This window comes from Dendrobates tinctorius, unplaced genomic scaffold, assembly GCF_039654945.1.
Source record: "Dendrobates tinctorius isolate UK_male_01 unplaced genomic scaffold, ASM3965494v1 ptg000246l, whole genome shotgun sequence".
Lineage (NCBI taxonomy): Eukaryota > Metazoa > Chordata > Amphibia > Anura > Dendrobatidae > Dendrobates > Dendrobates tinctorius.
This window is the reverse complement of record NW_027361913.1, coordinates 3150877-3177813: the sequence shown is the minus strand read 5'-3', so window position 1 is coordinate 3177813 and position 26937 is coordinate 3150877. Positions and strand designations below refer to the sequence as shown.

The following is a 26937-nucleotide window of genomic DNA, read 5'->3' as shown; positions in this document are numbered from 1 at the left end:
ATTACACTCAGTCTGTACATGCCTGAGGGAATTTACAATAAGTTTTTTTTGGATAGTTTTGTGCATAAAACCTTTTTTTTAAAAAAATCAGCCTGCTAAAAATAATCTTTCTCCTCAGTACAATTCCTTCTAATTCTCTTAAACTGATTTATTGGTAATGGAAGCAGACACTGTCTGTGTACACCCTCCTGCTGCAGCTTCAGTATATGGGATTGAGCGTATTTAGTAGTTGTGGCGTTACACAACCTCTGAGGGTGAGTACCCTGAACAGTTCAAATTTTACTTATTATATCTGGTAAAGCCCTATGGGCGCACTTTTGTGGTTTCTTTAATCAATATTATTGTGTAATGCATGATCAGCTTATGTGGCTGGTTAGGCTGCACTACCTGGTTCATGAACCGAATGCCAGAAGTATAATGAAGACTGACAAACATGTTTTCGTATGCATCAGTGCAAATTTATATTTAATTTGTATATTTTATTAATATTTCTTTTAGTGGGATCTAGAAAGTAGCATGGTGCATTGTCAGCTTCCTTGAACATGTAAGGAAACAAGAGCTAAAGTGTTGTGCCCGATACTGTATGCTTCAATCGGATGAACTGAGATATGTGCTGCTCTTGGAGATCGAGGCCAGGAGAAAGTGGAGGCCTGCGGCCTACTCGTGGGCGTGATGCACCCTACACCTGGTAGCACATTGGGACTGGGACACGATTTTCTTGTAAAGTTCTGGAGCAGCAGCTAATCCACGGTTACCGCCCTCGTTCACTTTACAGTAGCACTTCGTCCTTGGGATATAACTAGACTACATTTAGATCCCTCCCTTATTAGATCACATAGCTTACCTCTTTTTCATATATGAAGAGGACAATTGCCAGAACAACTTCTATCAACAGAATCAGCAAGAGCAAAATGAAGAACTAAGACATATGGAAATGAAAAGTCATTCTTCAACATTCAATTGCAAAATTAAAGAAATTAAATGCAATACTCATTTCTAATGGAAATCACAATGGGGCCAATATTTGAGCGCTGACCTTGATGCCGTACATTTGATAGCAGATTGCTGTAGGTAACAATATTTTTTTTCCCTTTCATAGTTATTTGAATATGTATCTTTATTTGATTTCTCAACATGTCATGGGAACAGTCTCAGATGTCACTGAATAGAAAAAGGCTTCAATGTGACCTGAACAGTACCAAAAGATGGCCATATACAGTGGGGAAGAAAAGTATTTAGTCAGCCACCAATTGTGCAAGTGATGCCCCCCACAGGGCTGTGGGGTACTTGCTAGCGGGCCAGTCCTTCAGGGAATGTCGCGGCGGTAATGACCCGGTCCGTGGCCCTGGGCGTCCATTAAAATAAAGAGGAGGAAAGTTTGTAGGGTATTAATTTGTGATGCCACCCGTGGTGTTCGGCAATAAGGGGTTGGCCGACGCTGCCTAGGGAGACCGCTGGGGCCATTGGTGATGCAGCAGAGTTGTTACAGCTCTCTACGGGTAGAGCTAGACCCCAGGGCAGTTATAGTTCTTATAAGGGATAGTGATGTTGGGGTGCAGGACTGAGGGAATAATGAATAACTTTAGACACATGAACTGTAGTTTCCTTTACTTGATGGTTTGGAATGCAGACCGGAGCACTGCTAACAGAGGGAAACGGAGTTCCGGACAGTCTGGAAGCAATCTAGGGTCCCCTAAGCCAGATGGAGTTGGAGGCCTCCTATATGCGCTGTCCTCTGAGGTCCTTGCTGCTTAAAGCTATACTCGAGCCTCTGTTCCTTATGGTCCTAGTACTTGGCCATATGGCAGGCAGCTTGAGCCTATTGCAGGTGTCACTCCTTTGTGGCGGCTCCAGGCTCTGATATGCTGCTGTGCCAGGAGTGTCTGAAGGGCCAGGGGACCTGCAGTTCCCTGCCCTCTGGATTTAGCTGCTGGGACTGTTGTATCCATTCAGCCACGGACTCCGGCGTCCGGTTGTAGCTCTCTGTTCTGGGGTGAGCTTGGTCACAGCTCCACTCCCTAGTTTTTCCTAGACTTCTCTCTTCCTCAATAATTCTTCTCTGACTCAGAGTGCAACTCTAGTCTGGGGAGGAGCTCCTCACTCTTCCTGTCCCCACCACTGACTGCCTAACCCCACCTCCAGGCCAGAACTAAAAGGGAAGCTCCCCTAAAACCGGGTTTTGTGCTCCCCCTACTGGTCTGGAGTCAGGAAAAGTGTTGAATGCTGATGTTACCTGACCAGGGATCTCCTCCTTGCTTCCAGGCATGACATCACCCCCTGTGAGGGAGATAATGCCGCTGTTGCAACCGGACTCCAGGGGTGCCACAAAAGTTCTACCACTTAAAAAGATGAGAGAGGCCTGTAATAGGCATCATAGGTAGACCACAACTATGAGAGTCAAAATGAGAAAACAAATTCAGAAAATCACCTTGTCTGATTTGGCAATATTTATTTTGCAAATTATGGTGGAAAATAAGTATTTGGTCACATAAAAATATGCACGATTTCTGGCTCTCACTGACCTGTAACTTCTTCTTTAAGAGGCTCATCTGTCCTCCACTCATTACCTGTAGTAATGGCACCTGTTTGAACTTGTTATCAATATTCAAGACACCTGTCCACAACCTCAAACAATCACACTCCAAAGTCCACAATGGTGAAGACCAAAGGACACCAGAAACAAAATTGTAGCCCTGCACCAGGCTGGGAACACTGAATCTGCAATATCCAAGCAGATTGGTGTGATAAAATCAACTGTGGGAGCAATAATAAGAAAATGGAAGACGTACAAGACCACTGATAATCTCGTTCAATCTGGGGCTCAATGCAAGATCTCACCCCGTGGGGTCAAAATGATCACAAGAACGGTGAGCAAAAATTCCAGAACCACACAGGGGGACCTAGTGAATGACCTGTGTAAAGCTGGGACTTCCATAACAAAGGCTACCATCAGAAACGCACTACGCTGCCAGGGACTCAGATCCTACAGTGCCAGACGTGTCCACCTGCTTAATCCAGTATCCCACTGCTTAAGTCAGTACATGTCCGGGCCCGTCTTAAGTCTGCTAGAGAGTATTTGGATTATCCTGAAGAGTATTGGGAGAATGTCATATGGTCTGATGAAAACAAAGTAGAACTGTTTGGTAGAAACAAAACTCGTCGTGTTTGGAGGAGATAGAATGCTGAGTTGCATCCAAATAACACCATACCTACTCAGAAGCATGGGGGTGGCAACATCCTGCTTTGGGGCTGTTTCTCTGCAAAGGGACCAGGATGACTGATCCATATACATGAAAGAATAAATGGGGCCATGTATCGTGAGATTTTGCATGCATACCTCCTTCCATCAGCAAGGGCATTGAAGATGAAACGTGGATGGGTCTTTCAGCATGATAATGATCCCAAGCACACCGCCAGGGCAATGAAGGAGTGGCTCCCTAAGAAGCATAACAAGGTCTTGGAGTGGCCTAGCCAGTCTTCATATCTCAACCCCATAGAAAACCTTTGGAGGGATTTGAAAGTCCATGTTGCCCAGCGACAGGTCCAAAACATCACTGATCTAGAGGAGATCTGCATGGAGGAATGAGCTAACATACCACCAATAGTGTGTGCCAACCTTGTGAAGACTTACAGGAAACGTTTGACCTCTGTCATTGCCAGCAAAGGATATACAGCAAAATATTGACATGAACTTCTGTTAATGACCAAATACTTATTTTCCACCATAATTTGCTAAATAAATCTGGTCAAATCAGACAAGGTGATTTTCTGGATTTGTTTTCTCATTTTGACTCTCATAGTTGTGGTCTACCTATGATGTCAATTACAGGCCTCTCTCATCTTTTTAAGTGGGAGAATTTGCGCAATTGGTGGCTGACTAAATACTTTTTTCCCCACTGTATGTTTTACACATCCACGTTTTGTGGTCTGTACTTGGTCTGCAATGTATGGACTGGTCGCAAGTCTCATACAAGGATGTCAAACTCGAGTCAGGAAAGCTGCAGCCAGTTAGTGCTTCACAGTCCAAGAACAAACCGCAAAATATGGATGTGTGAAACTTCTTGACATCAGATCTTTTGAGAAAAAGGGTGAGGTTGTTGGATTTCAGCATGCACAATCCTTTTATTCTCTATGGAGCTGAGTGGTACCTGCCAGCAGTTTACTCCCATCTTCTTATTTAGATGGATCACATACACACTGGGCCAATGGAAGAGCAATCAGCCGAACAAACATTTGGCAACAGGTATCTAATGTGTGTCTTACCTAAATCATATACAGCTCTGGCAAAAATTAAGAGACCACCACATCAAAACCCTTTCATGGCCAGCCCAAACTCCAAACCTGAACCCCATTGAAAACCTCTGGAATGTAATCAAGAGGAAGATGGATAGTCACAAGCCATCGAACAAAGAACTGCTTAAATTTTTGTACCAGGAGTGGCATAAGGTAACCCAAATGCAGTGTGAAAGACTGGTGGAAAGCATGTCAAGACGCATGCAAGCTGTGATTAAAAATCATGGTTATTCCACAAAATGTTGATTTCTGAACTCTTCCTGCGTTAAAACATTAGTATTGTTGTCCCTAAATGATTTTGAACTTTTTTTTTTGCATTATTTGAGGCCTGAAAGCAAAAGAAAAAAAAACAAAATTTGTTGCTTGGAAATTCGGAGACATGTCAGAAGTTTGTAGACTAAAAGAACAATTTACATTTTACTCAAAAATATACCTATAAAGAGAAAAATCAGACAAACTGAACATTTGGAAGTGGTCTCTTAATTTTTGCCAGAGCTGGTATGATGCAAATTGTATCACATAAAAAAGTACTAATAATAATAATCTGTTCTGTAAGAAACTTATCAGCTGCTCACCCCAATAGACTGTAAAGTGAAATCTCAAATATACAAGTAGACTGGACAACTGAAGTGGTAAAGACTTTCTAAACTGGTCCCATCACCAGTTGCCAGTCATTTCCATTGCTGCTGGTTACAAGGCTTGGTTTGCTTATAGTCCTCTGATTACACAGATGGCTTTGTATGCTTCTTGTGGGGGTAGATGGATAAATAGAAAAAGTAATCCAAACTTAATTTCCTACCCAGCAATGGTCCAAAAGCTATGATCTCAAGAACTGAGTTAATCAATTTTACTAAATATCACCTATACATCCTTATGAAAATAAATCCCATTTTCTGATTGTATTAAAATAATTACGAGTGGACCAATACTTACAGTTAGAAGCAAGCATTTATTCTCCTTTATTGCTCCCATACATCCTAGAAATCCAAATACCATTATAATGCAGCCAAACAAAATGAGGACATTGCCAATTGTAATAGAGGGGATACCGGGAAACAGGGTCCCATAAACGTTGTGCACAACAAAGTAGATGCCAATGGCGATTATGGTACATCCAGTAACCTACAGAAAATAGACAGTATCAGAACCAGCTTGGACTTAATGAATAACTCTTATAAAATAGCAAGTATAAGGACAGGAGATCACACAATATTATATACCTACATTCCTAATAGTGTAAAACTAGTTGAGTAATGTAACCTACTCACTGTATGTTTGGTAAACCATAAAGGAATTGACAAATAGCTTTATACTACCTACAAACCTGAATAACAACATAAAGAATTATATATAAAACAGAACCTGTCATGTCCTAAATGCTATTACCCTGCAGATATAGGGTTAATGGCATTAAAATGGTGCCTGGCCACCTTACTGAAAGCCCAGACTTTGTGGAGAAAATTAACAATTGTCCTGCTGATGTTTAGTCATAGAGGCGTGCATACAATTACTACTCAGTGTGTTGTGTGCGGCTGTTACAGACACGGCTCAGCACTTTCATTGACAGCTGACTCTGCACAGATAGGCTGAAAAGCGATCTGTCAAAGTGTGCTAGTGTGGCTTTATGGCTATATCCCGACGGCTCCCGGGAAGAACATAGTTCATTCGCTCCTATTAGCTACGCTGTCAGTATGGCGACCAGACAGCATTTTACTGCTATTAATGTGAACACTAACCCTATATCTGCAGCTTAATAGTGTTCAGGGACATGACAGACACCCTTTAAAGGGGTTGTCCACTTTAAAATGACAATTCTGACACTCTATGCAACTGCAGACTTGTGAATCCTCCCAGTGTGCATATTGGTTGCTGTGAGGATTCACACTTGTCAAAATCTGTGGGCGGTAGTCACGTAAAGATAGATGTAAACAGGGTCAGAATCAGAACCGCAGACTGTAGCGCTGCTCACTGTGCAGTGGCCTTCATGGGTACTGCGGCTCTGCTTCTATGCATTTCGATTTTGTAGCCCACACATGGACAGTAAAATGCTGTCATGTGAATACACTCTTGGGCCATGTTCACACGTTCAGTATTTTACATTAGTATTTGTAAGCCAAAACCAGGAGAGAAACAATCAGAGGAAAAGTATAAGAGAAACACGTCACAATGTCTGTGTTTATCATTGTCATGAACTGGGGGTGTTTGGTTGCCTCCAGTTCTTCTTCAAGGAGGGATTTTAGTATATCCCACTTTCCAGTTCCAGTTTGGAACTTGCAGCTTTCTGGCGCCCCACTTACCCTCAGGTCAGTCAGGAAACTTCACCTAGGATAAAAATTCACCAGCTGGGCCACCTGATCATGTACTGGGTATGTGGAAACTCTGAAGGGAGGGTGGTATAACTATTCGCACTCTCGGCGGGGAAATACACTTTATAAACCTCCGTCCGTCACTGTCAGAGTCTCCCAAATACCACAAAACACCCTTCGCTGCCACCAGCTTCTGATTTTAATTAAAATCAGGTCAGGAGCCAACCCAATCAGTAGCGTTGACTTAGTCGGAGGACGTGGGGATATGATTAGAGCAAGGAGAACAAAGCTAGTAAAGTTATAGATTTTACTCCAAAAGAAAAAGGCAGTGTTTACAAAAGTATAAAAAGATGTTACAAAATGCGACAATTACAACATGTACAGACAATTATAAAACAAAAGGGATTAAAGTGAAGACTTACATATTTCGGTTACTGGCAAGCATGTGATGTGGGGGAGGGGAGACATCCCAATCCATCAGGTCAGGTTGCACAGCTTCTTGTAGCCACCTTCAAGGGCAAAAGACACCCCCCTTGTCTGGGCCTCTGATTTTTAAACCCTTGCCCAAAACTAAGGGTCTCCCCCCGGATGACCTCATGGGGTGGGCGGAGCTATGGAATGCACTCGCTTTTTCACAAGGTCTGAAAACTTACTAGCACCTTATTAAATTCATATCTTGGGCTGGAAACCTCGGAGAGCGACGGTGGGACTATCATCAATCTTGTTCTGAAATTATCTTTCTATTAAGCCTAAACATGCAATGGAAGTATGACCCAGTTAAGCAGAAATCCATTTCTCGGATTCTGCTGATGCTGGAATCTAGAAAACTCACTGGGTGGTGGTTTTACCGATGTTGATGCCGAAAATGTGAGATTCACACTTATATCAATAATGGGTGCCATTATTTTTGATCTGAAATGAACACTGCACTAGGACAAAGAAGTCTTGGCTTGCCATATCTTTGGTGTGCCATGCAGCTGCATGTCTGCAAAGGGCTTTGTGTGTGTATTGTAAACACCTAGTGGGGGCAGGGCAGTGTATGTGTGTCAGTCAAGCAGTGTGAAGTTCTAGAAGTGTACTTTGAATATGGGCATATTCATTTCATCGTGACAGTCACCCACTCATGTTATTTTCTTGCAAATAAAATCCTTAACAAATACTGAACATGTGAACATGGTCTTAATCTGCACTGTTTCTCCTGCTCTATATCCTGCTGCCCACAGATAGGGCATAGTATTTTATGTGACAAGTCTGCTTTAACTACAGGTTTTGGTTGACTACGTCTACTTTTAGTGCTGATATGAAAACCAAATAAGATATCATGTCACTACCTCTTTAAAAATATATTGAGATTTGCTGTTCATCTATGACTTATCTATTTAGATTGACTGTATGTTGAACTAATTAAACTTACCCAAAACAATAAATTGAAGACAAATAGCATGTACTTCAGCATTTGAATATACTTTCCCATGTTTACTGTGATATATAAATCTGCAAAATATAAAAAGAAAAGATGACATGAAATATACTGTACATCATATTTTTAGCCTTGTTTTATTATCGTATTTTATAAACTGCATGATGCAGTTGGTGCGTAGTGTAAGGACATGGGCAAAAGGAACAGCTGAGATGCCACCACTATAGATCTGAAAATTGTGGTTTTAAAATTGATTGTTAAAAGTTTGTTAATTGGTTTTGCAGCATTAGGCCGGAATCACACGAGTGTATAACATGGCTGTATTCAGAGGCGTATCGGGGGGGGCAGACGGGTCAGCCGGCGGAGGGGAGGAAGGGAAGGAGTGCCATTTGACATTTTGAATGCAAAATTTGCTGGAATAATTAGCAGTTGCCATGTTGCATTTGAAGAGCCCCGATGTGCCTAAACAGTGGAAACTTCCCACAAGTGACATCATTTTGGAAACTAGATACCTCAGGGAACTTATCTAAATGTGTGGTGATCACCTTGAACTCTCAGATGCTTCACAGAAGTTTATACCGCTGAGACGTGAAAATAAAAAAAAAATCAATTAAGGGTAACAGGAGAACTTGCCCAACAAATTGTGTGTAGCAATTTCTCTTGTTAGGCTGGGGTTAGACTACCATATGCCATCCGTTGCGAGAGCATCAGATGTGATATGCTAATGACCCTCAGCTCTAACTCTGCTGCGAGCAGGAGCCGAGTGTCATGCTACAGTGATCCGATTCTCTCGCACAGAGAGTATCAGAGCACAGCTGTGGAGGAGGCAGAGAAACTAATTTCTCTATTTCTGGTGTTGGCGTATAGTGCACAGCACTCGGATGATATCCTGATATCCGAGTGATGTGTGCTGGGTCACTTGCACCACATACTTATATGGGTACGAGTACACTGAGACTCAGTTGAGTGTCGACGCAAATCGCAGCATGCTGTGATTTCAGTCGGATGCTGAAAGCGGCCAAGAAAAAATAACGTTTATAGGATCTGACTAATAGATTAATACTGGTCCGACTGCTATGCGATGTTTCATCGCATAGCACTCATCCGTATTCCTCGCAGGTGTGATGCTGGCCTTACGCAGATACCCCACATGTGTTTTGGCGCACAGCACGGCTTGTAAGAGAAGGAGCGCTATTTGACTTTTTGTATGCAAAATTTACTGTAATAATTAGCCAACACCATGTCACATATGATGCGCTTAAACAGTTGAACTGCTCAAAAGTGACCCATTCATGGAACTTATCTAAGTGTGTGGTGAGCATTTTGAACCCCCACAGTTTATGCAATTGAGCCGTGAAAATAAAAAAAAATCCCCACAAATGTTATTTTAGCCCCATTTTTTTATTTTCACAAGGACAGCATGAGAAAATCGACCGCAAATTGTGATGCGCAATTTCTCCTGAGTACACGGATACCATATATGTAGGGGTAAACTACTGTTTGGGCACACAGCAGGGCTCAAAAAAGAAGTAAGGTTTTGGAATGCAGACTTTGATGGAATGGTCTGGCGATGTCATGTCTTGATTTGAGAGCCCCTGATGTGGCTAAACAGTGATAAACCCCCACCAATGACACCATTTTGGAAACTGGACCCCTCAAGGAATGTATCTAGATGTGTGATGAGCACCTTGAACCCTTCACAGAAGTTTATAACATAGAGCCGTTAAATTAAAAAAAAATCTATTTTTTCCCCCAAAATTTTTATTTTAGCCCCAATTTTTATATTTTCACAAGGCAACAGGAGAAAATGGACCCCAAAATTTGTTGTGCATTTTCTACTGAGTACGCCATACCCCATATGTAGCCAGAAATTACTTTTGAAGCACAGTGCAAAGCTCAGAAGGGAAGAAGCGCCATATTGGTGTTCACATTTTGCTGCACTGGTTTGAGGGTGTCATGTCAAATTGGAAAAGCCGCTGAGGTGCCAGAACAGCAGAACTAAAACCTCTCAATGAATTCATCTAGGGGTGCAGTGATCATATTGATACCACAGTTGGGTCACATAATTTTATGCCATTGGGTACTGAAGAAATAATAATTACATTTGTAACACCAAAATTTAATTTTAGTCCCAGATCTTACTTTTTCAGTGCAGGATCACTGTGCATGATCTAACTAACTTACTAGTGCCTGGTGACTCGAATGTCGTCATGGCCCCTGCTATGACTTCCCCAGGGCTTCAATCCAAAGGCATAGGGGCTTTCTTACCACTGCCTGCTCACTAAATGCTGCATTTAGGTAGTTAAAGTGCTGGGAACGGTGCGATCGCACGTGCACAGCCCCTGTGTACGGGCAATCGCAATGACGTATTCCTACGTCCAAAGTCGGTAGTACTAGCCGACCTGGACATATGGCTATGTCCAAGGTTGTGAAGGGGTTAATTGTATTTTTTTTCTTTATGTGTTTTTTCCAGTTGCTTTCAAAATATTAAAAATCCTGAAAGAAGCACCTGAAACTAACACCATGCCTTGAGGATTCTTCACTTTGACATAAACACCACTAAAACACCACAATCCAAAAAAGCTGTGCACACACCAGTGTCATATTTTACTATTAACTTTCAATTAATATAGGACTATAGCATATTTACACAAGAAAAAAACAACATAAAAATGCAGCAATAAAATTGGTGGGACATTTATGCTTTTTTTCCCTTTATATGAATATATGGTCCCCTATTTTTCATTTACGGTACATACTTTTTTAAATTCTCTTTTTGCGTCTTGTGGTTTTTGGTTGCTGTTTTCAACAACAAACAATTGTGCCCAAAATAAGAAAAGCTCTTTTTTCTGCCTTTGACCCATTTTTCAACTCTCTAGCACAAAGTCGCATGTTTCATAAAGTGCCAAAAAAAAATTGCACCAAAATAACTAGTATACATAAAAAGTACTCCAGGAGGAGACTACAGCACTTTTGATGAATCATATACCGTAATACAAAATCTTTAGAACAAAACACATCATTAGGGATGAACGAGTATACTCGCTAGGATTTGGTACTCGGCGAGTAATGCGGTACTTGCGGTACTCGAAACATAGCAAGTTTTTCACTACTCGCCTCGCAATATTCGGCACAGGCCGCACAGTCCCCGCACAGCCCAGCACAGTCACCACGCAGTCCCTGCACAGCCCAGCACAGTCCCGCACAGCCTGCACAGTCCCGCACAGCCTGGCACAGTCCCGCACAACCTAACACAGTCCAGCACAGTCCCCACGCAGTCCCTGCACAGCCCAGCACAGTCCCTGCACAGCCTGCACAGTCCCGCACAGCCCGGCACAGTTCCGCACAGCCTGGCACAGTCCCGCACAGCCTAACACAGTCCAGCACAGTCCCGCAAAGTCCAGCACAGTCCCGCACAGCCTGACACAGTCCCACACAGCCTGCACAATCCCGCACAATCCCACACAGCCTGCACAGTCCCGCACAGTTCAGCACAGTCCCACAGTCTCGAACAGCCTGGCACAGTCCTGCACAGTCCTGCACAGTCCAGCACAGTCCCGCAAAGCTCATTATTCGCATTTCCCATAGACTTACATTGGACTCGCCTGGCACAGTCCTGCACAGTCCTGCACAGTCCCGCACAGCTCATTATTCGCATTTCCCATAGACTTACATTGGACTCGCTGAAAAATGCAGAAGTGGTGCAAATGTTTCTATTAGGCCGGGGTCACACTAGAGAGAAATACGGACGAGTGAGAGGTGTAAAAACCACGCATTGCACACGGACCAATGTTTCTCTATGGGCTAGCTCCAATCAGCCGTATATTTCACGCACGTATTTTACGGGCCGAGATTATCGCAGCATGCTGCGATTGTCAGCATACTATGGCCGCAATACACCAATGCAAGTCTATAGGTGCGCAAAAAATACGGATTACACACGGACCAGACGTGTGACTTGCGAGAAATACGCACCCGGTGTCCTTTAACAAATGCCAGCAATTAATTTATGCGAGACAGTAAAATCACACTGACATGTTTAATAAAGAGTAGAAAGAATGGATATAGACACATAGAATACATATACAGTTGTGGCCAAAAGTATTGACACCCCTGCAATTCTGTCAGATAATACCCAGTTTCTTCCTGAAAATGATTGCAAACACAAATTCTTTGGTATTATTATCTTCATTTAATTTGTCTTAAATTAAAAAACACAAAAAGAATTGTCCTAAAGCCAAATTGGATATAATTCCACACCAAACATAAAAAAGAGGGTGGACAAAAGTATTGGCACTGTTCGAAAAATCATGTGATGCTTCTCTAATTTGTGTAACAGCACCTGTAACGTACCTGTGGCACCTAACAGGTGTTGGCAATAAGTAAATCACACTTGCAGCCAGTTGACATAGATTGAAGTTGACTCAACCTCTGTCCTGTGTCCTTGTGTGTACCACATTGAGCATGGAGAAAAGAAAGAAGAGCAAAGAACTGTCTGAGGACTTGAGAAACCAAATTGTGAGGAAGCATGAGCAATCTCAAGGCTACAAGTCCATCTCCAAAGACCTGAATGTTCCTGTGTCTACTGTGCGCAGTGTCATCAAGAACTTTAAAGCCCATGGCACTGTGGCTAACCTCCCTAGATGTGGACGGAAAAGAAAAATTGACAAGAGATTTCAACGCAAGATTGTGCGGATGTTGGATAAAGAACCTCGACTAACATCCAAACTAGTTCAAGCTGCCCTGCAGTCCGAGGGTACAACAGTGTCAACCCGTACTATCCGCCGGCGTCTGAATGAAAAGGGACTGTATGGTAGGAGACCCAGGAAGACCCCACTTCTTACCCCGAGACATAAAAAAGCCAGGCTGGAGTTTGACAAAACTTACCTGAAAAAGCCTAAAACGCTTTGGAAGAATGTTCTCTGGTCAGATGAGACAAAAGTAGAGCTTTTGGGCAAAGGCATCAACATAGAGTTTACAGGAGAAAAAAAAAAGCATTCAAAGAAAAAAAACACGGTCCCTACAGTCAAACATGGCGGAGGTTCCCTAATGTTTTGGGGTTGCTTTGCTGCTTCTGGCACTGGACTGCTTGACAGTGTGCATGGCATTATGAAGTCTGAAGACTATCAACAAATTTTGCACCATAATGTAGGGCCCAGTGTGAGAAAGCTGGGTCTCCCTCAGAGGTCATGGGTCTTCCAGCAGGACAATGACCCAAAGCACACTTCAAAAAGCACTAGAAAATGGTTTGAGAGAAAGCACTGGAGACTTCTAAGGTGGCCAGCAATGAGTCCAGACCTGAATTCCATAGAACACCTGTGGAGAGATCTAAAAATAGCAGTTTGGAGAAGGCACCCTCAAATATCAGGGACCTGGAGCAGTTTGCCAAAGAAGAATGGTCTAAAATTCCAGCAGAGCATTGTAAGAAACTCATTGATGGTTACCGGAAGCGGTTGGTCGCAGTTATTTTGGTTAAAGGTTGTGCAACCAAGTATTAGGCTGAGGGTGACAATACTTCTGTCTGGCCCATTTTTGGAGTTTTGTGTGAAAAGATCACTGTTTTGCTTTTTTCTTCATTCTCTTTTGTGTTTTTTCATTTAAGACAAATTAAATGAAGATAATAATATGAAAGAATTTGTGATTGCAATCATTTTCAGGATGAAACTGAGTATTATCTGACAGAATTGCAGGGGTGTCAATACTTTTGGCCACAACTGTATATATCCTCTCTATTCCCATTGACCTGTAGTGGTGGATAATGGGTTAATAAGAAGGAGTTAATGTCATCTTGCTATTGGAAGGTGACATTAAGCCGATTAATAATGGAGAGGTGTCAATTAGACACTTATCCATTATTAACCCTAGACTATTAAACGGTTGAAAAACATAAACAGACCTTAATGGAAAATTATTTTAATGAAATAAAGACACCTAGTTTTTGACAAGATTTATTTCTCTTCTAATCCAAAACAAAACCATCGACCTGTAACAAAAATAAAACAAAAAAGGAAAAATATCCTTACTCCATTCCTGTCTGGCTTCTGACTTTGGCTTGTATTGCACTATTCTCCTGTCTCATCCCTAGGATCTTGCGTTACCCTTCGGTTACTGACCTCGGCTGTTCTGACTATTCTCCTGGCGCTGCCGGCTCTCACTCTCACACTCTCTCTCGTATGGTGGTTGGCTCCACCTCAGGCCACTCCCCCGGTGGTCACGTGTCTCGCCAGGTCCTGCTCTGGTATTGCTTTACACACAGCGGAGGCTGCACTCTCCTACACGAGACTGCTGCCCCCTCTACAATACTCCCTCTGGTGCATATGTAGGGTCGAGCAGGTCCTCAGGATGCAGTGACGAGACACGAGACAGGGTATGGCTTGTATATTAAACTTTAATAAATTGGGGCCACTAGGGCTATGCTGAACAGGCAAAAAGGGGTAACACAAATCTGTCCTCGCAGGGACTTAATAAAATAAACAATACTTTTTTAAGTAACTGGGAGTAACCCGGCTAGTCCAAGTGTCGAAGGCAGGAATATGGCCAATCTATGGTACTTATTGCTATTGTCTACTTATCCCTCCATGCGTCACTCGGGATCGTAGATGCGGCCGCTTAGAGTTTGTTGATGCGGCGGCCTTGATGCATCGATATTCCGGTAAGATTTAGGTTCGACAGGCCCTGAAGAAACAGTGCCGTTGGGGCGCAACAGGACCTGAAGAAACGATACCGATGTGGCGCAACAAGCCCTGAAGAAACGATGTCGGTGGGGTGCAACAGGCCCTGAAGAAATAATGCCAGTGGGGCGCAACAGGCCCTGAAGAAATGATGCCGGTGGGGCGCAACAAGCCCTGAAGAAACGGTTCCGGTGGGGCGCATCAGGCCCTTAAGAAACAATGCCGGTGGGGCGCAACAGGCCCTGAAGAAACGGTGCCCGTCAGGCGCAACAGGCCCTGAAGAAGCGATGCTGGTGGGGCACGGTAATGATGCAGTTCCCTCAAATGGCCGGTGGCCGTCCTCCACTAAGGGTCCCTCCGTAACCGGGATGTGCGCCTCTAATGTCGCCTATGGCAAAGTGGCGTCCCCTGAGGCCGGTGATGACAGGGTCGCCACGGTGGGAGAAGGCCGGGGGGCAGTGTCCAGGCCTCAGTGACCGTTTTATGTGTCGTCACAGCCACGACCTGAGGTAAAGGGTCTCTCCCACAAGGGCGGGAAATGGCGGGCGTGGCTCTCTGAGAAAGTGGGTGGGAAGCGGCCTCCGGTAAAAGTCTCTCACGTCTCCCTTGTCGGTGAGTGCGCAGTCCCCTCCTCACAGGCTCCTGTTGGTGTCCCCTCCAGTCACCCGGCTTCCTGCCTCCTGTCACACTCACTCCCAACTTCCTACTCAGCGCGCCCCCTTCTCCTTTTATCCTTGCCCCGCCCCCTGTTTCCCTGACAACTTCGGTCATGTCTCTCCCTTTACTGTTCTCCCAGTATTGTTCCCTCAGGATCCCTGATGGCGGTCCCCTGGGTACCGGCCCAGTCAGTGTCTGGGAGTCCTCCTCCCCACACATACACTTAAGGCACAAAATCAGTGTGTCTTTACATGATCATTATGGATGAATGATGGACGGGTGAGGATTACTTTGATTTTTTATAGTTTTAGCAATATCTTAGTAAATGGGTAAAAGAGGAGAGTGTTTTGTTCAATTAGAGGACTTTTCTCTGTGTGTATTTCTTACTTTTAACTACTGTGTTAGTAATGGGAGTGTCTGATAGACACTTCTCCATTACTAATCCCTGGGCTTGATGTCAGCTGACATTACAAAGCTGACATCAACCCCCAGATATTACCCCACTTGCCAACGCACCATGGAATTGTCATGGGAAGCCTAGGTAACTTTAGGCTGAAACCCTGGGGCCCCTGCGGTGTCCCTCAGACTAGGGGAAACCCTGTCTGTCCCTCAACCCAGGGTTTACACTGAAGGTGTGCCTGCCTGGGCCTCCACCCTGTCCTTGTCTCCTGTCCAGCCCTAAGCTGAACCCACCACCCTCCACCCAGTGAGGAGACCAAACACCAGACCCCACAAATAAGTATGGACAGGGATAAAGGAAAGGCACCACACCACGTACACACAGGATAATACAATAATGTGCAAGGGCAACCAAAAAATACAACACAGGGAGGCAAAATGGCAACAACGGAATATACTACACCAGAAACCATATCTCCTTAGACCACCACTCCAGACCGGTATCGTTAGCACAAGGCAAGAGCTATAGTCGGCGACGCCCATAGTCACGCAGGACAATTTAAAGACAGAGGGCGTGGCTAAGCCCTCAGCCAGAATGACAACCTGGTTAACCCAATCCAAGCCGGATCAGAAGACCAAGTGATAGGATGAGGTATTACCGCTGTCTGCCGGACACCCTGGTGCGAACAGTGTCCAACATGACAGTACCCCGCCTTCTACGAGGGACCCCAGGAACCTCACAATGTCGAGGACCTGGCTTGTCCGGATGGCAGCGATGAAACCCTGTAATCAGTCGGTCCGCATGTATGTCTGAAGCCGGCAGCCAAGTCCTCTCCTCAGGACCATAGCCACGCCAGTGGACATGTACTGTAGAGTGCGATGCACTACCCGAGAGTCAACCACCTTGGACACCTCAAACTCCAACGTGCCATCCACCAAGACGGGAGGTGGTGGCACGGGAGAGACATCAACAGCACCCACGACTTTCTTTAGTAACGCCTTGTGAAACACATTATGTATCTTGTATATGGCAGGTAACTCCAAACGAAATGTCACAGGGTTGATAATTGCAGAGATCCTAAATGGACCAATGAACCTGGGACCCAACTTAAGCGATGGTATTTTGAGTTTGATGTTCCTTGTTCCACACCCAATCACCCACACACAGGTCCGGACCTGGCACATGTCTACTGTCAGCCACACGTTTGTACCTAGAACCTACATTCAGCAAGTGCTGCTTTACTCTCCTCCAAACGGATGACAATTATGCTCCCAACTGGTCCTCCTCAGGGACGCCTGCAGAGCACCCTTGGCGCAAGGTACAGAATTGGGGATGTTGACCATAAACACAAAAGAAAGGAGATTCCCCAGACGATTCCTGACAATGATTGTTTATCGCGAATTCAGCCAGAGGAAGAAACGCCGACCACTCTTCCTGATTGTCAGACACAAAACAGCGTAAGTATTGTTCCAGGTTTTGGTTCATATGCTCAGTCTGCCCATTCGACTGCGGATGGAAAGCCGATGAATGAGACAATTTAATCCCTAGGCGTGAACAAAAAGGTCTCCAAAATTTTGCTACAAATTGTGTACCTCTATCAGATACAATGTCAGATGGGACACCATGAAGTCTGACCACCTCGCTAATAAATACCTGAGCAAGGGTCTTCGCATTGGGCAAAGATGGTAAAGCAACGAAATGCGACATTTTAGAGAACCGATCAACTATTACCAGAATGACTGTGTTCCCAGCCGAGGAGGGCAAATCAGTAATGAAATCCATGGAAATCTCAGTCCATGGCTTACTGGGCACACAGAGAGGATGCAACGTGCCAGCAGGACGGGAGTGTGGTGTCTTGGCCCGTGCGCACGTGGGTCACATCCTGCCGGATTTTGGGCCACCAAAAACTATGTGATACAAGTTCCAGAGTGCCCTTAACCCCTGGGTGGCCCGCCAGGACAGTATCGTGATGTTCCCCTAACACCTTTAAGCGTAGGTGAAGTGGCAAACGATTTATTAGGAGGCAGATCCGGCGGTACCTCCTCCTGAGCCTCAGCAATCTCTGCCTCAACTTCTGTCGTGAGAACTGAGACCACAACTCCCTTTTGGAGGATAGGCACCGGATCCTCCCATGGCTCTCCACCCGGAAAACATCTGGACAAGGCGTCTGCCTTAGTCTTCTTAGAACCTGGTCGGTATGTTACAAAAAAATTGAACTGGGTGAAGAATAACGCCCAGCGAGCCTGTCTGGGGGACAGGCGTTTAGCAGACTCTAAATAAAGCAGATTTTTATGGTCTGTTATAACAGTATTCTGATGGACAGCCCCCTCCAAGAAGTGTCGCCATTCCTCAAATGCCAACTTGATGGCCAACAATTCCCTGTTACCAATATCGTAATTACGCTCAGCAGGCGACAGCTTCTTGGAGAAGTAGGCACACGGATGCAATTTGCCCAAGGATGGACCCTGAGACAGTACCGCCCCCACTCCAACCTCAGATGCATCCACCTCCATGGTAAATGGTAGGGAGACATCAGGCTGAACCAGGATGGGAGCTGAAGCAAAACTGTTTTTTAGGAATTCAAACGCGCGCACAGCAGCCTCAGACCAGTCAGAAAAATTGGTACCTTTTTTAGTCATGTCAGTGAGCGGTTTAGCAATCATAGAAAAATTCTTAATAAATTTCCTATAATAATTGGAAAAGCCCAGGAATCGCTGAAGCGCCTTGACATTATCAGGCCGATCCCACTGCAGCACCGCTTGCACCTTAGCGGTGTCCATTCTAAACCCTGAGGCGGAAATTACATAACCCAAAAAAGGTAATTCTTGGACGACAAATACACATTTCTCAAGCTTGGCATAGAGCTTGTTCTCCCTGAGCAACTGCAATACCTGCCTAACATGCTCTGTGTGCATCACGGTCGCGTGAGTAAATAAGAATGTCATCAAGGTATATAATAACAAATTTCCCCAAGAGATGAGAAAAGACATCATTTATGAAATGTTGAAATACTGCTGGCGCGCTCGTCAACCCAAATGGCATCACCAAATTCTCAAAATGACCCTCAGGGGTATTAAATGCCGTCTTCCATTCATCCCCTTGACAGACTCATATGAGATTGTACGCCCCCCTGAGGTCAAGCTTGGAAAACCATTTGGCACCAGACACCTGGCTGAACAAATCGGGTATCAGTGGCATTGGGTATGGGTCACGAACCGTAATCTGGTTGAGTACCCTGAAATCCAGACACGGGCATAATCCGCCATCTTTCTTCTTGACAAAGAAGAACCCCGCCGCCAATGGAGATGATGAAGGCCTGATGTGCCCTTTGCTTAGACTTTCTGCAATGTATTCTTTGAGAGCTTGCCTCTCAGGACCTGAGATATTAAACATCCTGGCTTTCGGTAACTTGGCACCCGGTTTTAACCTAATAGCACAGTCATAGCGTCGGTGCGGTGGCAGCTCTGAACAACCTCTTTCAGAAAACACATCAGCAAAGTCCAGAAGTGGCTCCGGGATGCTGGGAGTCACAGCGGAGATACATGTGGCCAGACAACTCCCCTGGCAATATCTGCTCCACTGGATTATGTCCTGGGTCTTCCAATCAATCACCGGATTGTGCATAGACAACCATGGAAACCCCAGAATTACCTGAGCAGGTAAATTACTGAGCACCTTACATGTTACCCGCTCAGAGTGTAGGACCCCAATGTGGAGTTTTACATCAGCCACAAACTCTTTAATCTCCCTTTGTGAGAGAGGGGAAGCATTGATAGTAACCACCCGGATAGGATTAGGCAGCGTCTCCACCTTAAATCCCGTTGTACGCGCAAACTTTTCATCAATGAGATTAGCGGCTGAACCACTATCTACAAATACAGTAATTGACAGTTCTTGGCCCCCGATTACTACCTTGGCAGGGAGCATACACTGGGAGACCACCACGGAGGATATGCAAAGGCTCAGACTAGACTCCTCCAAACCCTCTGAGCCTAGCAGTTTTCCGCTGGCACGTCTTTCTTAGGTACCAGGGGGCAAGCATTAATAAAATGTCCTTTTTTGCCACAAAAAAAACAGGCTCCTTGCTTTCTGGGCAAGGGACATTTATGCTTGTTATTATGTGTATGTGATATACCAGCGATCTGCATAGGTTCCAAGGATTCACCCAAGGCAACCTCACCAGAGACTGCCCCCCTCCACAGGCAATGTCTCCTGCGACCTCTGACGAAAGCGGCGATCAATGCGTACTTCAAGCACCATAGCAGCCTCCAGAGAGGCAGGAGTCTCATACATTAGCAGAGCTTGTTTAACCCTTCCAGAAACCCCATGCAAAAATTGACTCCTTAGTGCAGGGTCATTTCATTGAGTGTCCACAGCCCAGCGACGAAATTCCGTACAATAATCCTCCGCCAGTCGCTCACCCTGAAGTAGAGAGCGTATTTTCGACTCTGCTAACGCCAGTCTGTCAGGATCGTCATAGATTAAACCAAGAGCAGAAAAAAAAAGGTCTACGGACTCAAAAGCTGGTGAATCAGAAGGTAGTAAAAAAGCCCATGCTTGTGGATCACCACTCAGCAAGGAAATTACCAAGCCCACATGCTGAGCCTCATTTCCTGAGGAGAGTGGACGCATCCGAAAATACAATTTCCAGGATTCATGAAATACAACGAACTTACAGCGATCACCAGAAAATCGTTCAGGAAGAGGTAACTTGGGTTCAGCTGCCCTGACTGCTGCCTCAGTTTGCATAGCAGGAACTGACAGGCCTCGTTGCTGGACCGCCCCCCTCAGTTCAGTGACCTGTATGGACAGAGCCTCCAGCTGCTTGGTTATGGAGACTATAGGATCCATGGTAAATAATTTTTTTTTGGGCCGACTATAATGTCATGGGAAGCCTAGGTAACTTTAGGCTGAAACCCTGGGGCCCCTGCAGTGTCCCTCAGACTAGGGGAAACTCTGTCTGTCCCTCAACCCAGGGTTTACACTGAAGGTGTGCCTGCCTGGGCCTCCACCCTGTCCTTGTCTCCTGTCCAGCCCTAAGCTGAACCCACCACCCTCCACCCAGTGAGGAGACCAAACACCAGACCCCACACATAAGTATGGACAGGGATAAAGGAAAGGCACCACACCGCGTACACACAGGATAATACAATAATGTGCAAGGGCAACCAAAAAATACAACACAGGGAGGCAAAATGGCAACAACGGAATATACTACACCAGAAACCATATGCTCCTTAGACCACCACTCCAGACCGGTATTGCTAGCACAAGGCAAGAGCTATAGTCGGCGACGCCCATAGTCACGCAGGACAATTTAAAGACAGAGGGCGTGGCTAAGGCTAGTTTCACATTAGCGTTTTTTTGCGCAGCGCATCGGGCGCATAAAAAACGCAAAGAAAAACGCAAAACAAACGCGCGTTTTTTTAACGTCATGCGCACGCTGATGTGTAAAAAAAACGCAGCGTTGTTTGCGTTTTACATGCGTTTTTTGCATGCGTTTGCGTTTTTTATGCGCATTCGTTTTTAAGTGTGACGTTTTTTCCATTGTCTAGAGAACATTCTAGACTTGTTTAACTCAAAAACGCATGCGCAAAAAAACGCAAGCGTGCGCAAGACCATGCGCACGCATGCGTTCCCATAGGCTCCAATGTGGTGTTTTTGCGCATTCCGTGCGCAAGCGTGCGCATGCGTTTTTTTGACGAGACAGGGCGGAACCAAAAATGCAACATGTTGCGTCTGGCGCGCCTGGCGCAAAAGACAAAAAAACGCATGCGCACGAAAACGCAAGTATGCGCAAGACCATGCGCACGTCATGTTAAGTATAGGTGCGCAGTGCGCATGCGCATGGGTGCGCACGATGCGCTGCGCACAAAAGCGCTAATGTGAAACCAGCCTAAGCCCTTAGCCAGAATGACAACCTGGTTAACCCAATCCAAGCCGGATCAGAAGACCAAGTGGTAGGATGGGGTATTACCGCTGTCTGCCGGACACCCTGGTGCGAACAGTGTCCGACATGACAGGAATGTGTTTAGAGCAGAAAATAAAGAGAATATGTGATGCTCTCCAACCCAACAACATTCAGTTTTTATGAGTAAATTACCTGCCTAACAATCCCTGTATAAAGTTTTTCTGTAAAAATTAGGTTTAAAAAAAGCCTTTATATTGTACCCCCAGCTGAGGAGAATATTGGCTGCCAGGACTGTCAGGCACATGGCCTACGTAGTGCGCCGCTGAGGACTATGAGCATCCAGGAATTGGCTTGAGGACTGTGATTGTGCTGCGGCTGCCACTGTTACCACCATTGCAGCCGCCATTGCTGCTGCCGCGAATACAGCAGTGAAGGAACTAGGGAATGAGCAGGAAGTTTACCTCAATTATTGTAACTACCTTTTTCCACATTTTTCTACTTTTATTGCCTTTTCTCTACTTTACAATAAACTGTTATCCCTGTTGGATTTTATCGGTGTTTCTGGATCTTGATTGCCCGTGTTGCAGTGACTGTAAAGAAGAGGTAAATCACCTGGAGTTCATCTGTTCTGTATATTTTATGTGCAAGAGGCCGGTGTGCTCGCTAACTGTTTGCTCAGTGGACTCTGTTTATGGACTGTAGCTTTAAGTGACTGCCATAACTACCACCCCATGCTACCTTGTTACAAACATCCAATCATGCTCAGTTCACTTCAGAAGCTGAGTGTTTGGTTATCCGGCTTCAAAGGTGTAGTTTAAATTATGTTTTCACACCCACAGGGACGTCATAACATGGAAAGAGGACTGACTAGTCTGGAGCAACTAAGACCCCATCTACTAGCCAAAGCACTGATTATCAATGGAAATAAGGACAATAGTAATACTTTTTGTAAGCCTAATTTAAAAAAAAAACATTATACAGAGATTTTAGGCAGGGAAGTTACTCCTAAATAAGTGAATGCTGCTAGATTGGAGGGCATGGGGGACGTGACAGCTTTCATTTAAACACCAGAATTGGTGTATCTATTGGGTGCCCCATTTCTGTGGTGGCTGAGGGCAAGTGATACTAGTTGGGAGGGGGCCAATATCCATGGCCCCTTACCAGTCTATTAAGATCAGCCCTCAGCTCTCTGTTTAGCCTTTGCTAGTTATCAAAAATGGGGAGGACCCTACATCATTTTTTTGGATCCACCTTTTTAATAACCAGCAAAGACTAAACAGACATCTGTGAGCTGGTATCAATAGGCTGGAAACCTTTATGGATATTTGCCCCTTCCCAGAATAATAACATAAGCTGACAGCTGTCTGCTTTCCCTCAGTTTGTTATTAAAAATAGGGGGAACCCACATTATTTTTTCATTTATTTATAAACAAGTAAAGTAAAATACACACCTAAGGTAACCTTAGTTCACAACCTCCAGGTGTTTGAGCAGCTGGAAACTCCACTTATCTTAAAGTCTCCCTTAAGGTTTCTAGGCCCCACAGCTGCCGCTACACCCAGTAACTGTGAAATCTTGACTGGCCCCATACAGTGTGAAAACCAGCTTCTAGGATTTCACGTGACCTTACAGTAAGGTTACCACAGGTCATAGGCCAACTCACACAGGTTACCATGAGTGCCGCCGCCTGATTTGCCTCCTATAATCTGATTGTACTCGGCCATTCAAGTCTATTGATTTGTAAAAAGATATCGGGATGCACTTGGAAAAAAACATCTGAGTGCAGTCCGATTTTCAAGGACAGAATGAGTAGAGAAAATAGAAAAATATTCAGGATTGAGAGTCCTCAGTAGTTGATACCTTTTAATGGCTAACTGAAAAGATGGTAACACATTGAAAGCTTTCGAGACTACTCAGGTCTCTTCATCAGGCTAGACTAATACAAAATCTGAAGAGTCACATATTTATGCACAATACAGCCTAGAAAAAATGCAATAGATAAGACAAGTGACGTGAAGCAGAACTATCAATATGGGAGAGGGAGAAACATAAATACAAACATTGGACCAGTTCATAGATAAGGAGTCCGGATGTTTTATGGTCCTCTGATTGGGGTCTAGTTCTGTGTTGTGATGCCCCCACACGGTTTTAAAAGGAAATTCCTTAATTGATGTAAAAAGACATAAATCCATGCGACACATTCATTCCAGCACTGAGAGTGTCAAAGTTCGTCATAAATTTGTACTCCCAAACTCGTCTCTCTCTCTGAGAATTGAAGTTACCTTTCAATACCAGTAATTTCATATCCACGCTGCTGTGATCAGGGATACAGAAATGTTTTGCCACAGGTAGATCCATTCTTTTTTCTCTTATTGTGTGACGATGAGAATTCATCCTTGCTCTAAGCTTTTGCCCTGTCTCCCCCAAATACATACCCCCAGTTGGACATTTAGTACAAATAATTAAGTACACCACATTAGATGTAATGCAGCTGAAAGTACCTGCGATCTTGTAGTCCTGATGTGAGTTGGGGATCTTTATCTTGTCCGTGGTCATTATAAATGGACAGGTTTTACATTTTTTCTGGTTGCAAGGAAAGGTTCCTGCAGTTGTTGTAGAGGACAGGGAGCTTCTGACAATGATGCTTCTTAAATTTGGGGGCTGCCTAAAACACAGCAGTGGGGGGTCTGGAAAAATGGATTTCAATCGGGCATCTTTTTGTAGTAAAGGTTGTAATTTCCGTGCAGCTCCCCTTAGCACCTCCAGATTTGGGTTGTAGGTGACTACTAGAGGCACTCGGTTATTTTCTTCTTTAGCTTTGTAATTTAGCAGGTGATTCCTTGACAATCTGGTGGCTCTTGTAATTTGGTTTTCAATTGTTCTTGGATGGTAACCTTGATTCAAAAAGGTCTTTTTGAGGCGACCAAGGTGTTTGTCTCTGTCCATGGGGTTGGAACATATACGATTGTATCTGATGGCTTGGCTATAGATAATAGAGTTCTTTATGTGTTTTGGATGGAAACTGTCCCATTTAAGGTATGTTGGACGGTCGATTGGCTTCTGATACAGGGATGTCTCTATTTCATTGTTTTTTAGCTTAATGATGGTGTCCAAAAAATTAATCTCAGTACTGGAGTAGTTGAGTGTTAAATTGATGGTGGGATGAAATTGATTAAACTGTTCGTGGAACGTCTTTAGTAGAGTTGAGCGATACCGTCCGATACTTCAAAGTATCGGATCGGAATGGATCGGCCGATCTTAAAAAAAAGTATCGGTATCGCCGATTCCGATACCGGAAGTCCCATTCAAGTCTATGGGACTTCCGGTATCGGAATAAGAAAAATCCTGTTTTTCCCTTGTACAGCCTCTCTGGGGTCTGTACGGGCCTTTCGGGGGGCTGTGCCGGCCTGCCAGGGGGTCTGTGCAGGCTCCGGTGGGCTGTGCCGGCCTGCCGGGGGGCTGTGCCGGCCTGCCGGGGGGCTGTGCAGGCTCCGGTGGTCTGTGCCGGCCTGCCGGGGGGCTGTGCAGGCTCCGGTGGGCTGTGCCGGCCTGCCGGGGGGCTGTGCCGGCCTGCCGGGGGGCTGTGCAGGCTTCGGGGGTCTGTGCAGGCATCGTCCGATGGGACTACAAGTCCCATCGGGCGATGCCTGCTACCATGACAGTGATTGACACATTAGCCAATGATGGGACAGTAGTAGTCCCATCATCCGGCTAATGTGTTGAATGTAAAAAAAAAAATAAAAAAAAAATTACATGCTACATACATACAACATGCATACTACATACATGCTACATTCATACTACATGCTACATTCATACTACATATATACTACATGCAACATACATACTACATATATACTACATGCAACATACATACTACATATATACTACATGCATGCAACATGCATACTACATATATACTACATGCTACATACATACTACATATATGCTACATACATACTACATATATACTGCATGCTACATACATACTACATATATGCTACATACATACTACATATATACTACATGCATGCTACATACATACTGCATGCTACATGCATGCTACATACATACTACATGCTACATACATACCACATACATACTACATACATACTACATACATACTACATGCATGCTACATACATACTACATGCTACATACATACTACATATATACTACATGCATGCTACATACATACTACATATATACTACATGCATGCTACATACATACTGCATGCTACATACATACTACATATATACTACATGCATGCTACATACATACTACATATATACTACATGCATGCTACATACATACTGCATGCTACATGCATGCTACATACATACTACATGCTACATACATACCACATATATACTACATACATACTACATACAATACATTCATACAATACATACATAGACATACAGTACATATAACATAGAGTAACATACTTACCAATACTTGTCACATTGTTCCACGAAGCCATTGTCTTTTACGGAATAAATATTAACATAACAAACCACAAAAATACTCACCCACGATCCAAAGCAGTCCACGAGTGTGTCCCACGACGATCTTGGGTAGAGAACTGCAGCATCAGCTGATGCTGCCGTTCTCTACGGGCTGCAGGAATCCAATGACGGAAGGTAGGTATCCTTCCGCACTGTATTCCTCCGCCACTTAAAAAAAAAAAAGTCCCTAGTCTCACTTTATGCCATTGCTGTGTGGGAAATTCCTGTCAATCACTGTCATGGTAGCAGGCATCGCCAGATGGGACTTGTAGTCCCATCGGACGATGCTTGCACAGACCCCCGGACATCAGCACAGCCCCCCGGCAGGCCGGCACAGCCCCCCGGCAGGCCGGCACAGACCCCCACAGGGTGCACAGACCACCGGCAGGCCGGCACAGCCCCCCGGCAGGCCGGTACAGACCCCCACAGGGTGCACAGACCACCGGCAGGCCGGCACAGACCCCCGGCAGGCCGGTACAGACCCCGGGCAGTCCACACAGCCCCCCGGCAGGCCGGCACAGCCCCCCGGCAGGCCGGCAGAGACCCCCGGAAGGCCCGAAATGACGGCGCATCATGATGCGCACACACCGCGCATCATGATGACGTCAGGCTGTCAATCAACTTTGAACTTCCGATTCCGATACCGACTTCCGATATTGAAAAAATATCGGAAGTCGGTATCGGAATTCCGATACAGCAACTATCGGCCGATACCCGATACTTGCGGTATCGGAATGCTCAACACTAGTCTTTAGCTGTTGCTCAGACTCCG

General features: G+C 44.9%; 1 protein-coding gene and 2 long non-coding RNA genes across 4 annotated transcripts in view; 2 read left to right on the top strand and 1 right to left on the bottom strand.

Annotated features, from left to right (window-relative positions):
- LOC141063206 (uncharacterized) overlaps positions 1 to 1133 on the top strand; it is a 118975-nt gene extending 117842 nt beyond the window's left edge. Inside the window, exon 3 of the long non-coding RNA XR_012224842.1 lies at positions 499 to 1133. This is a non-coding gene — a long non-coding RNA (uncharacterized lncRNA). The remainder of the gene's footprint in view (positions 1 to 498) is intronic.
- The window catches only part of CD53 (CD53 molecule), a 145321-nt gene that overhangs the window by 113752 nt on the left and 4632 nt on the right, over positions 1 to 26937 (bottom strand). For both annotated transcript variants that reach the window (XM_073557268.1, XM_073557267.1), the window contains exons 2-4: positions 8014 to 8093; positions 5227 to 5415; positions 845 to 919 (exon numbers count right to left, since the gene is read on the bottom strand). In XM_073557268.1, coding sequence (XP_073413369.1) covers positions 845 to 919; positions 5227 to 5415; positions 8014 to 8073 — 324 coding nt within the window. In that variant the 5' untranslated portion in view covers positions 8074 to 8093. The remainder of the gene's footprint in view (positions 1 to 844; positions 920 to 5226; positions 5416 to 8013; positions 8094 to 26937) is intronic.
- LOC141063207 (uncharacterized) overlaps positions 4179 to 26937 on the top strand; it is a 119757-nt gene continuing 96998 nt past the window's right edge. Inside the window, exon 1 of the long non-coding RNA XR_012224843.1 lies at positions 4179 to 4243. This is a non-coding gene — a long non-coding RNA (uncharacterized lncRNA). The remainder of the gene's footprint in view (positions 4244 to 26937) is intronic.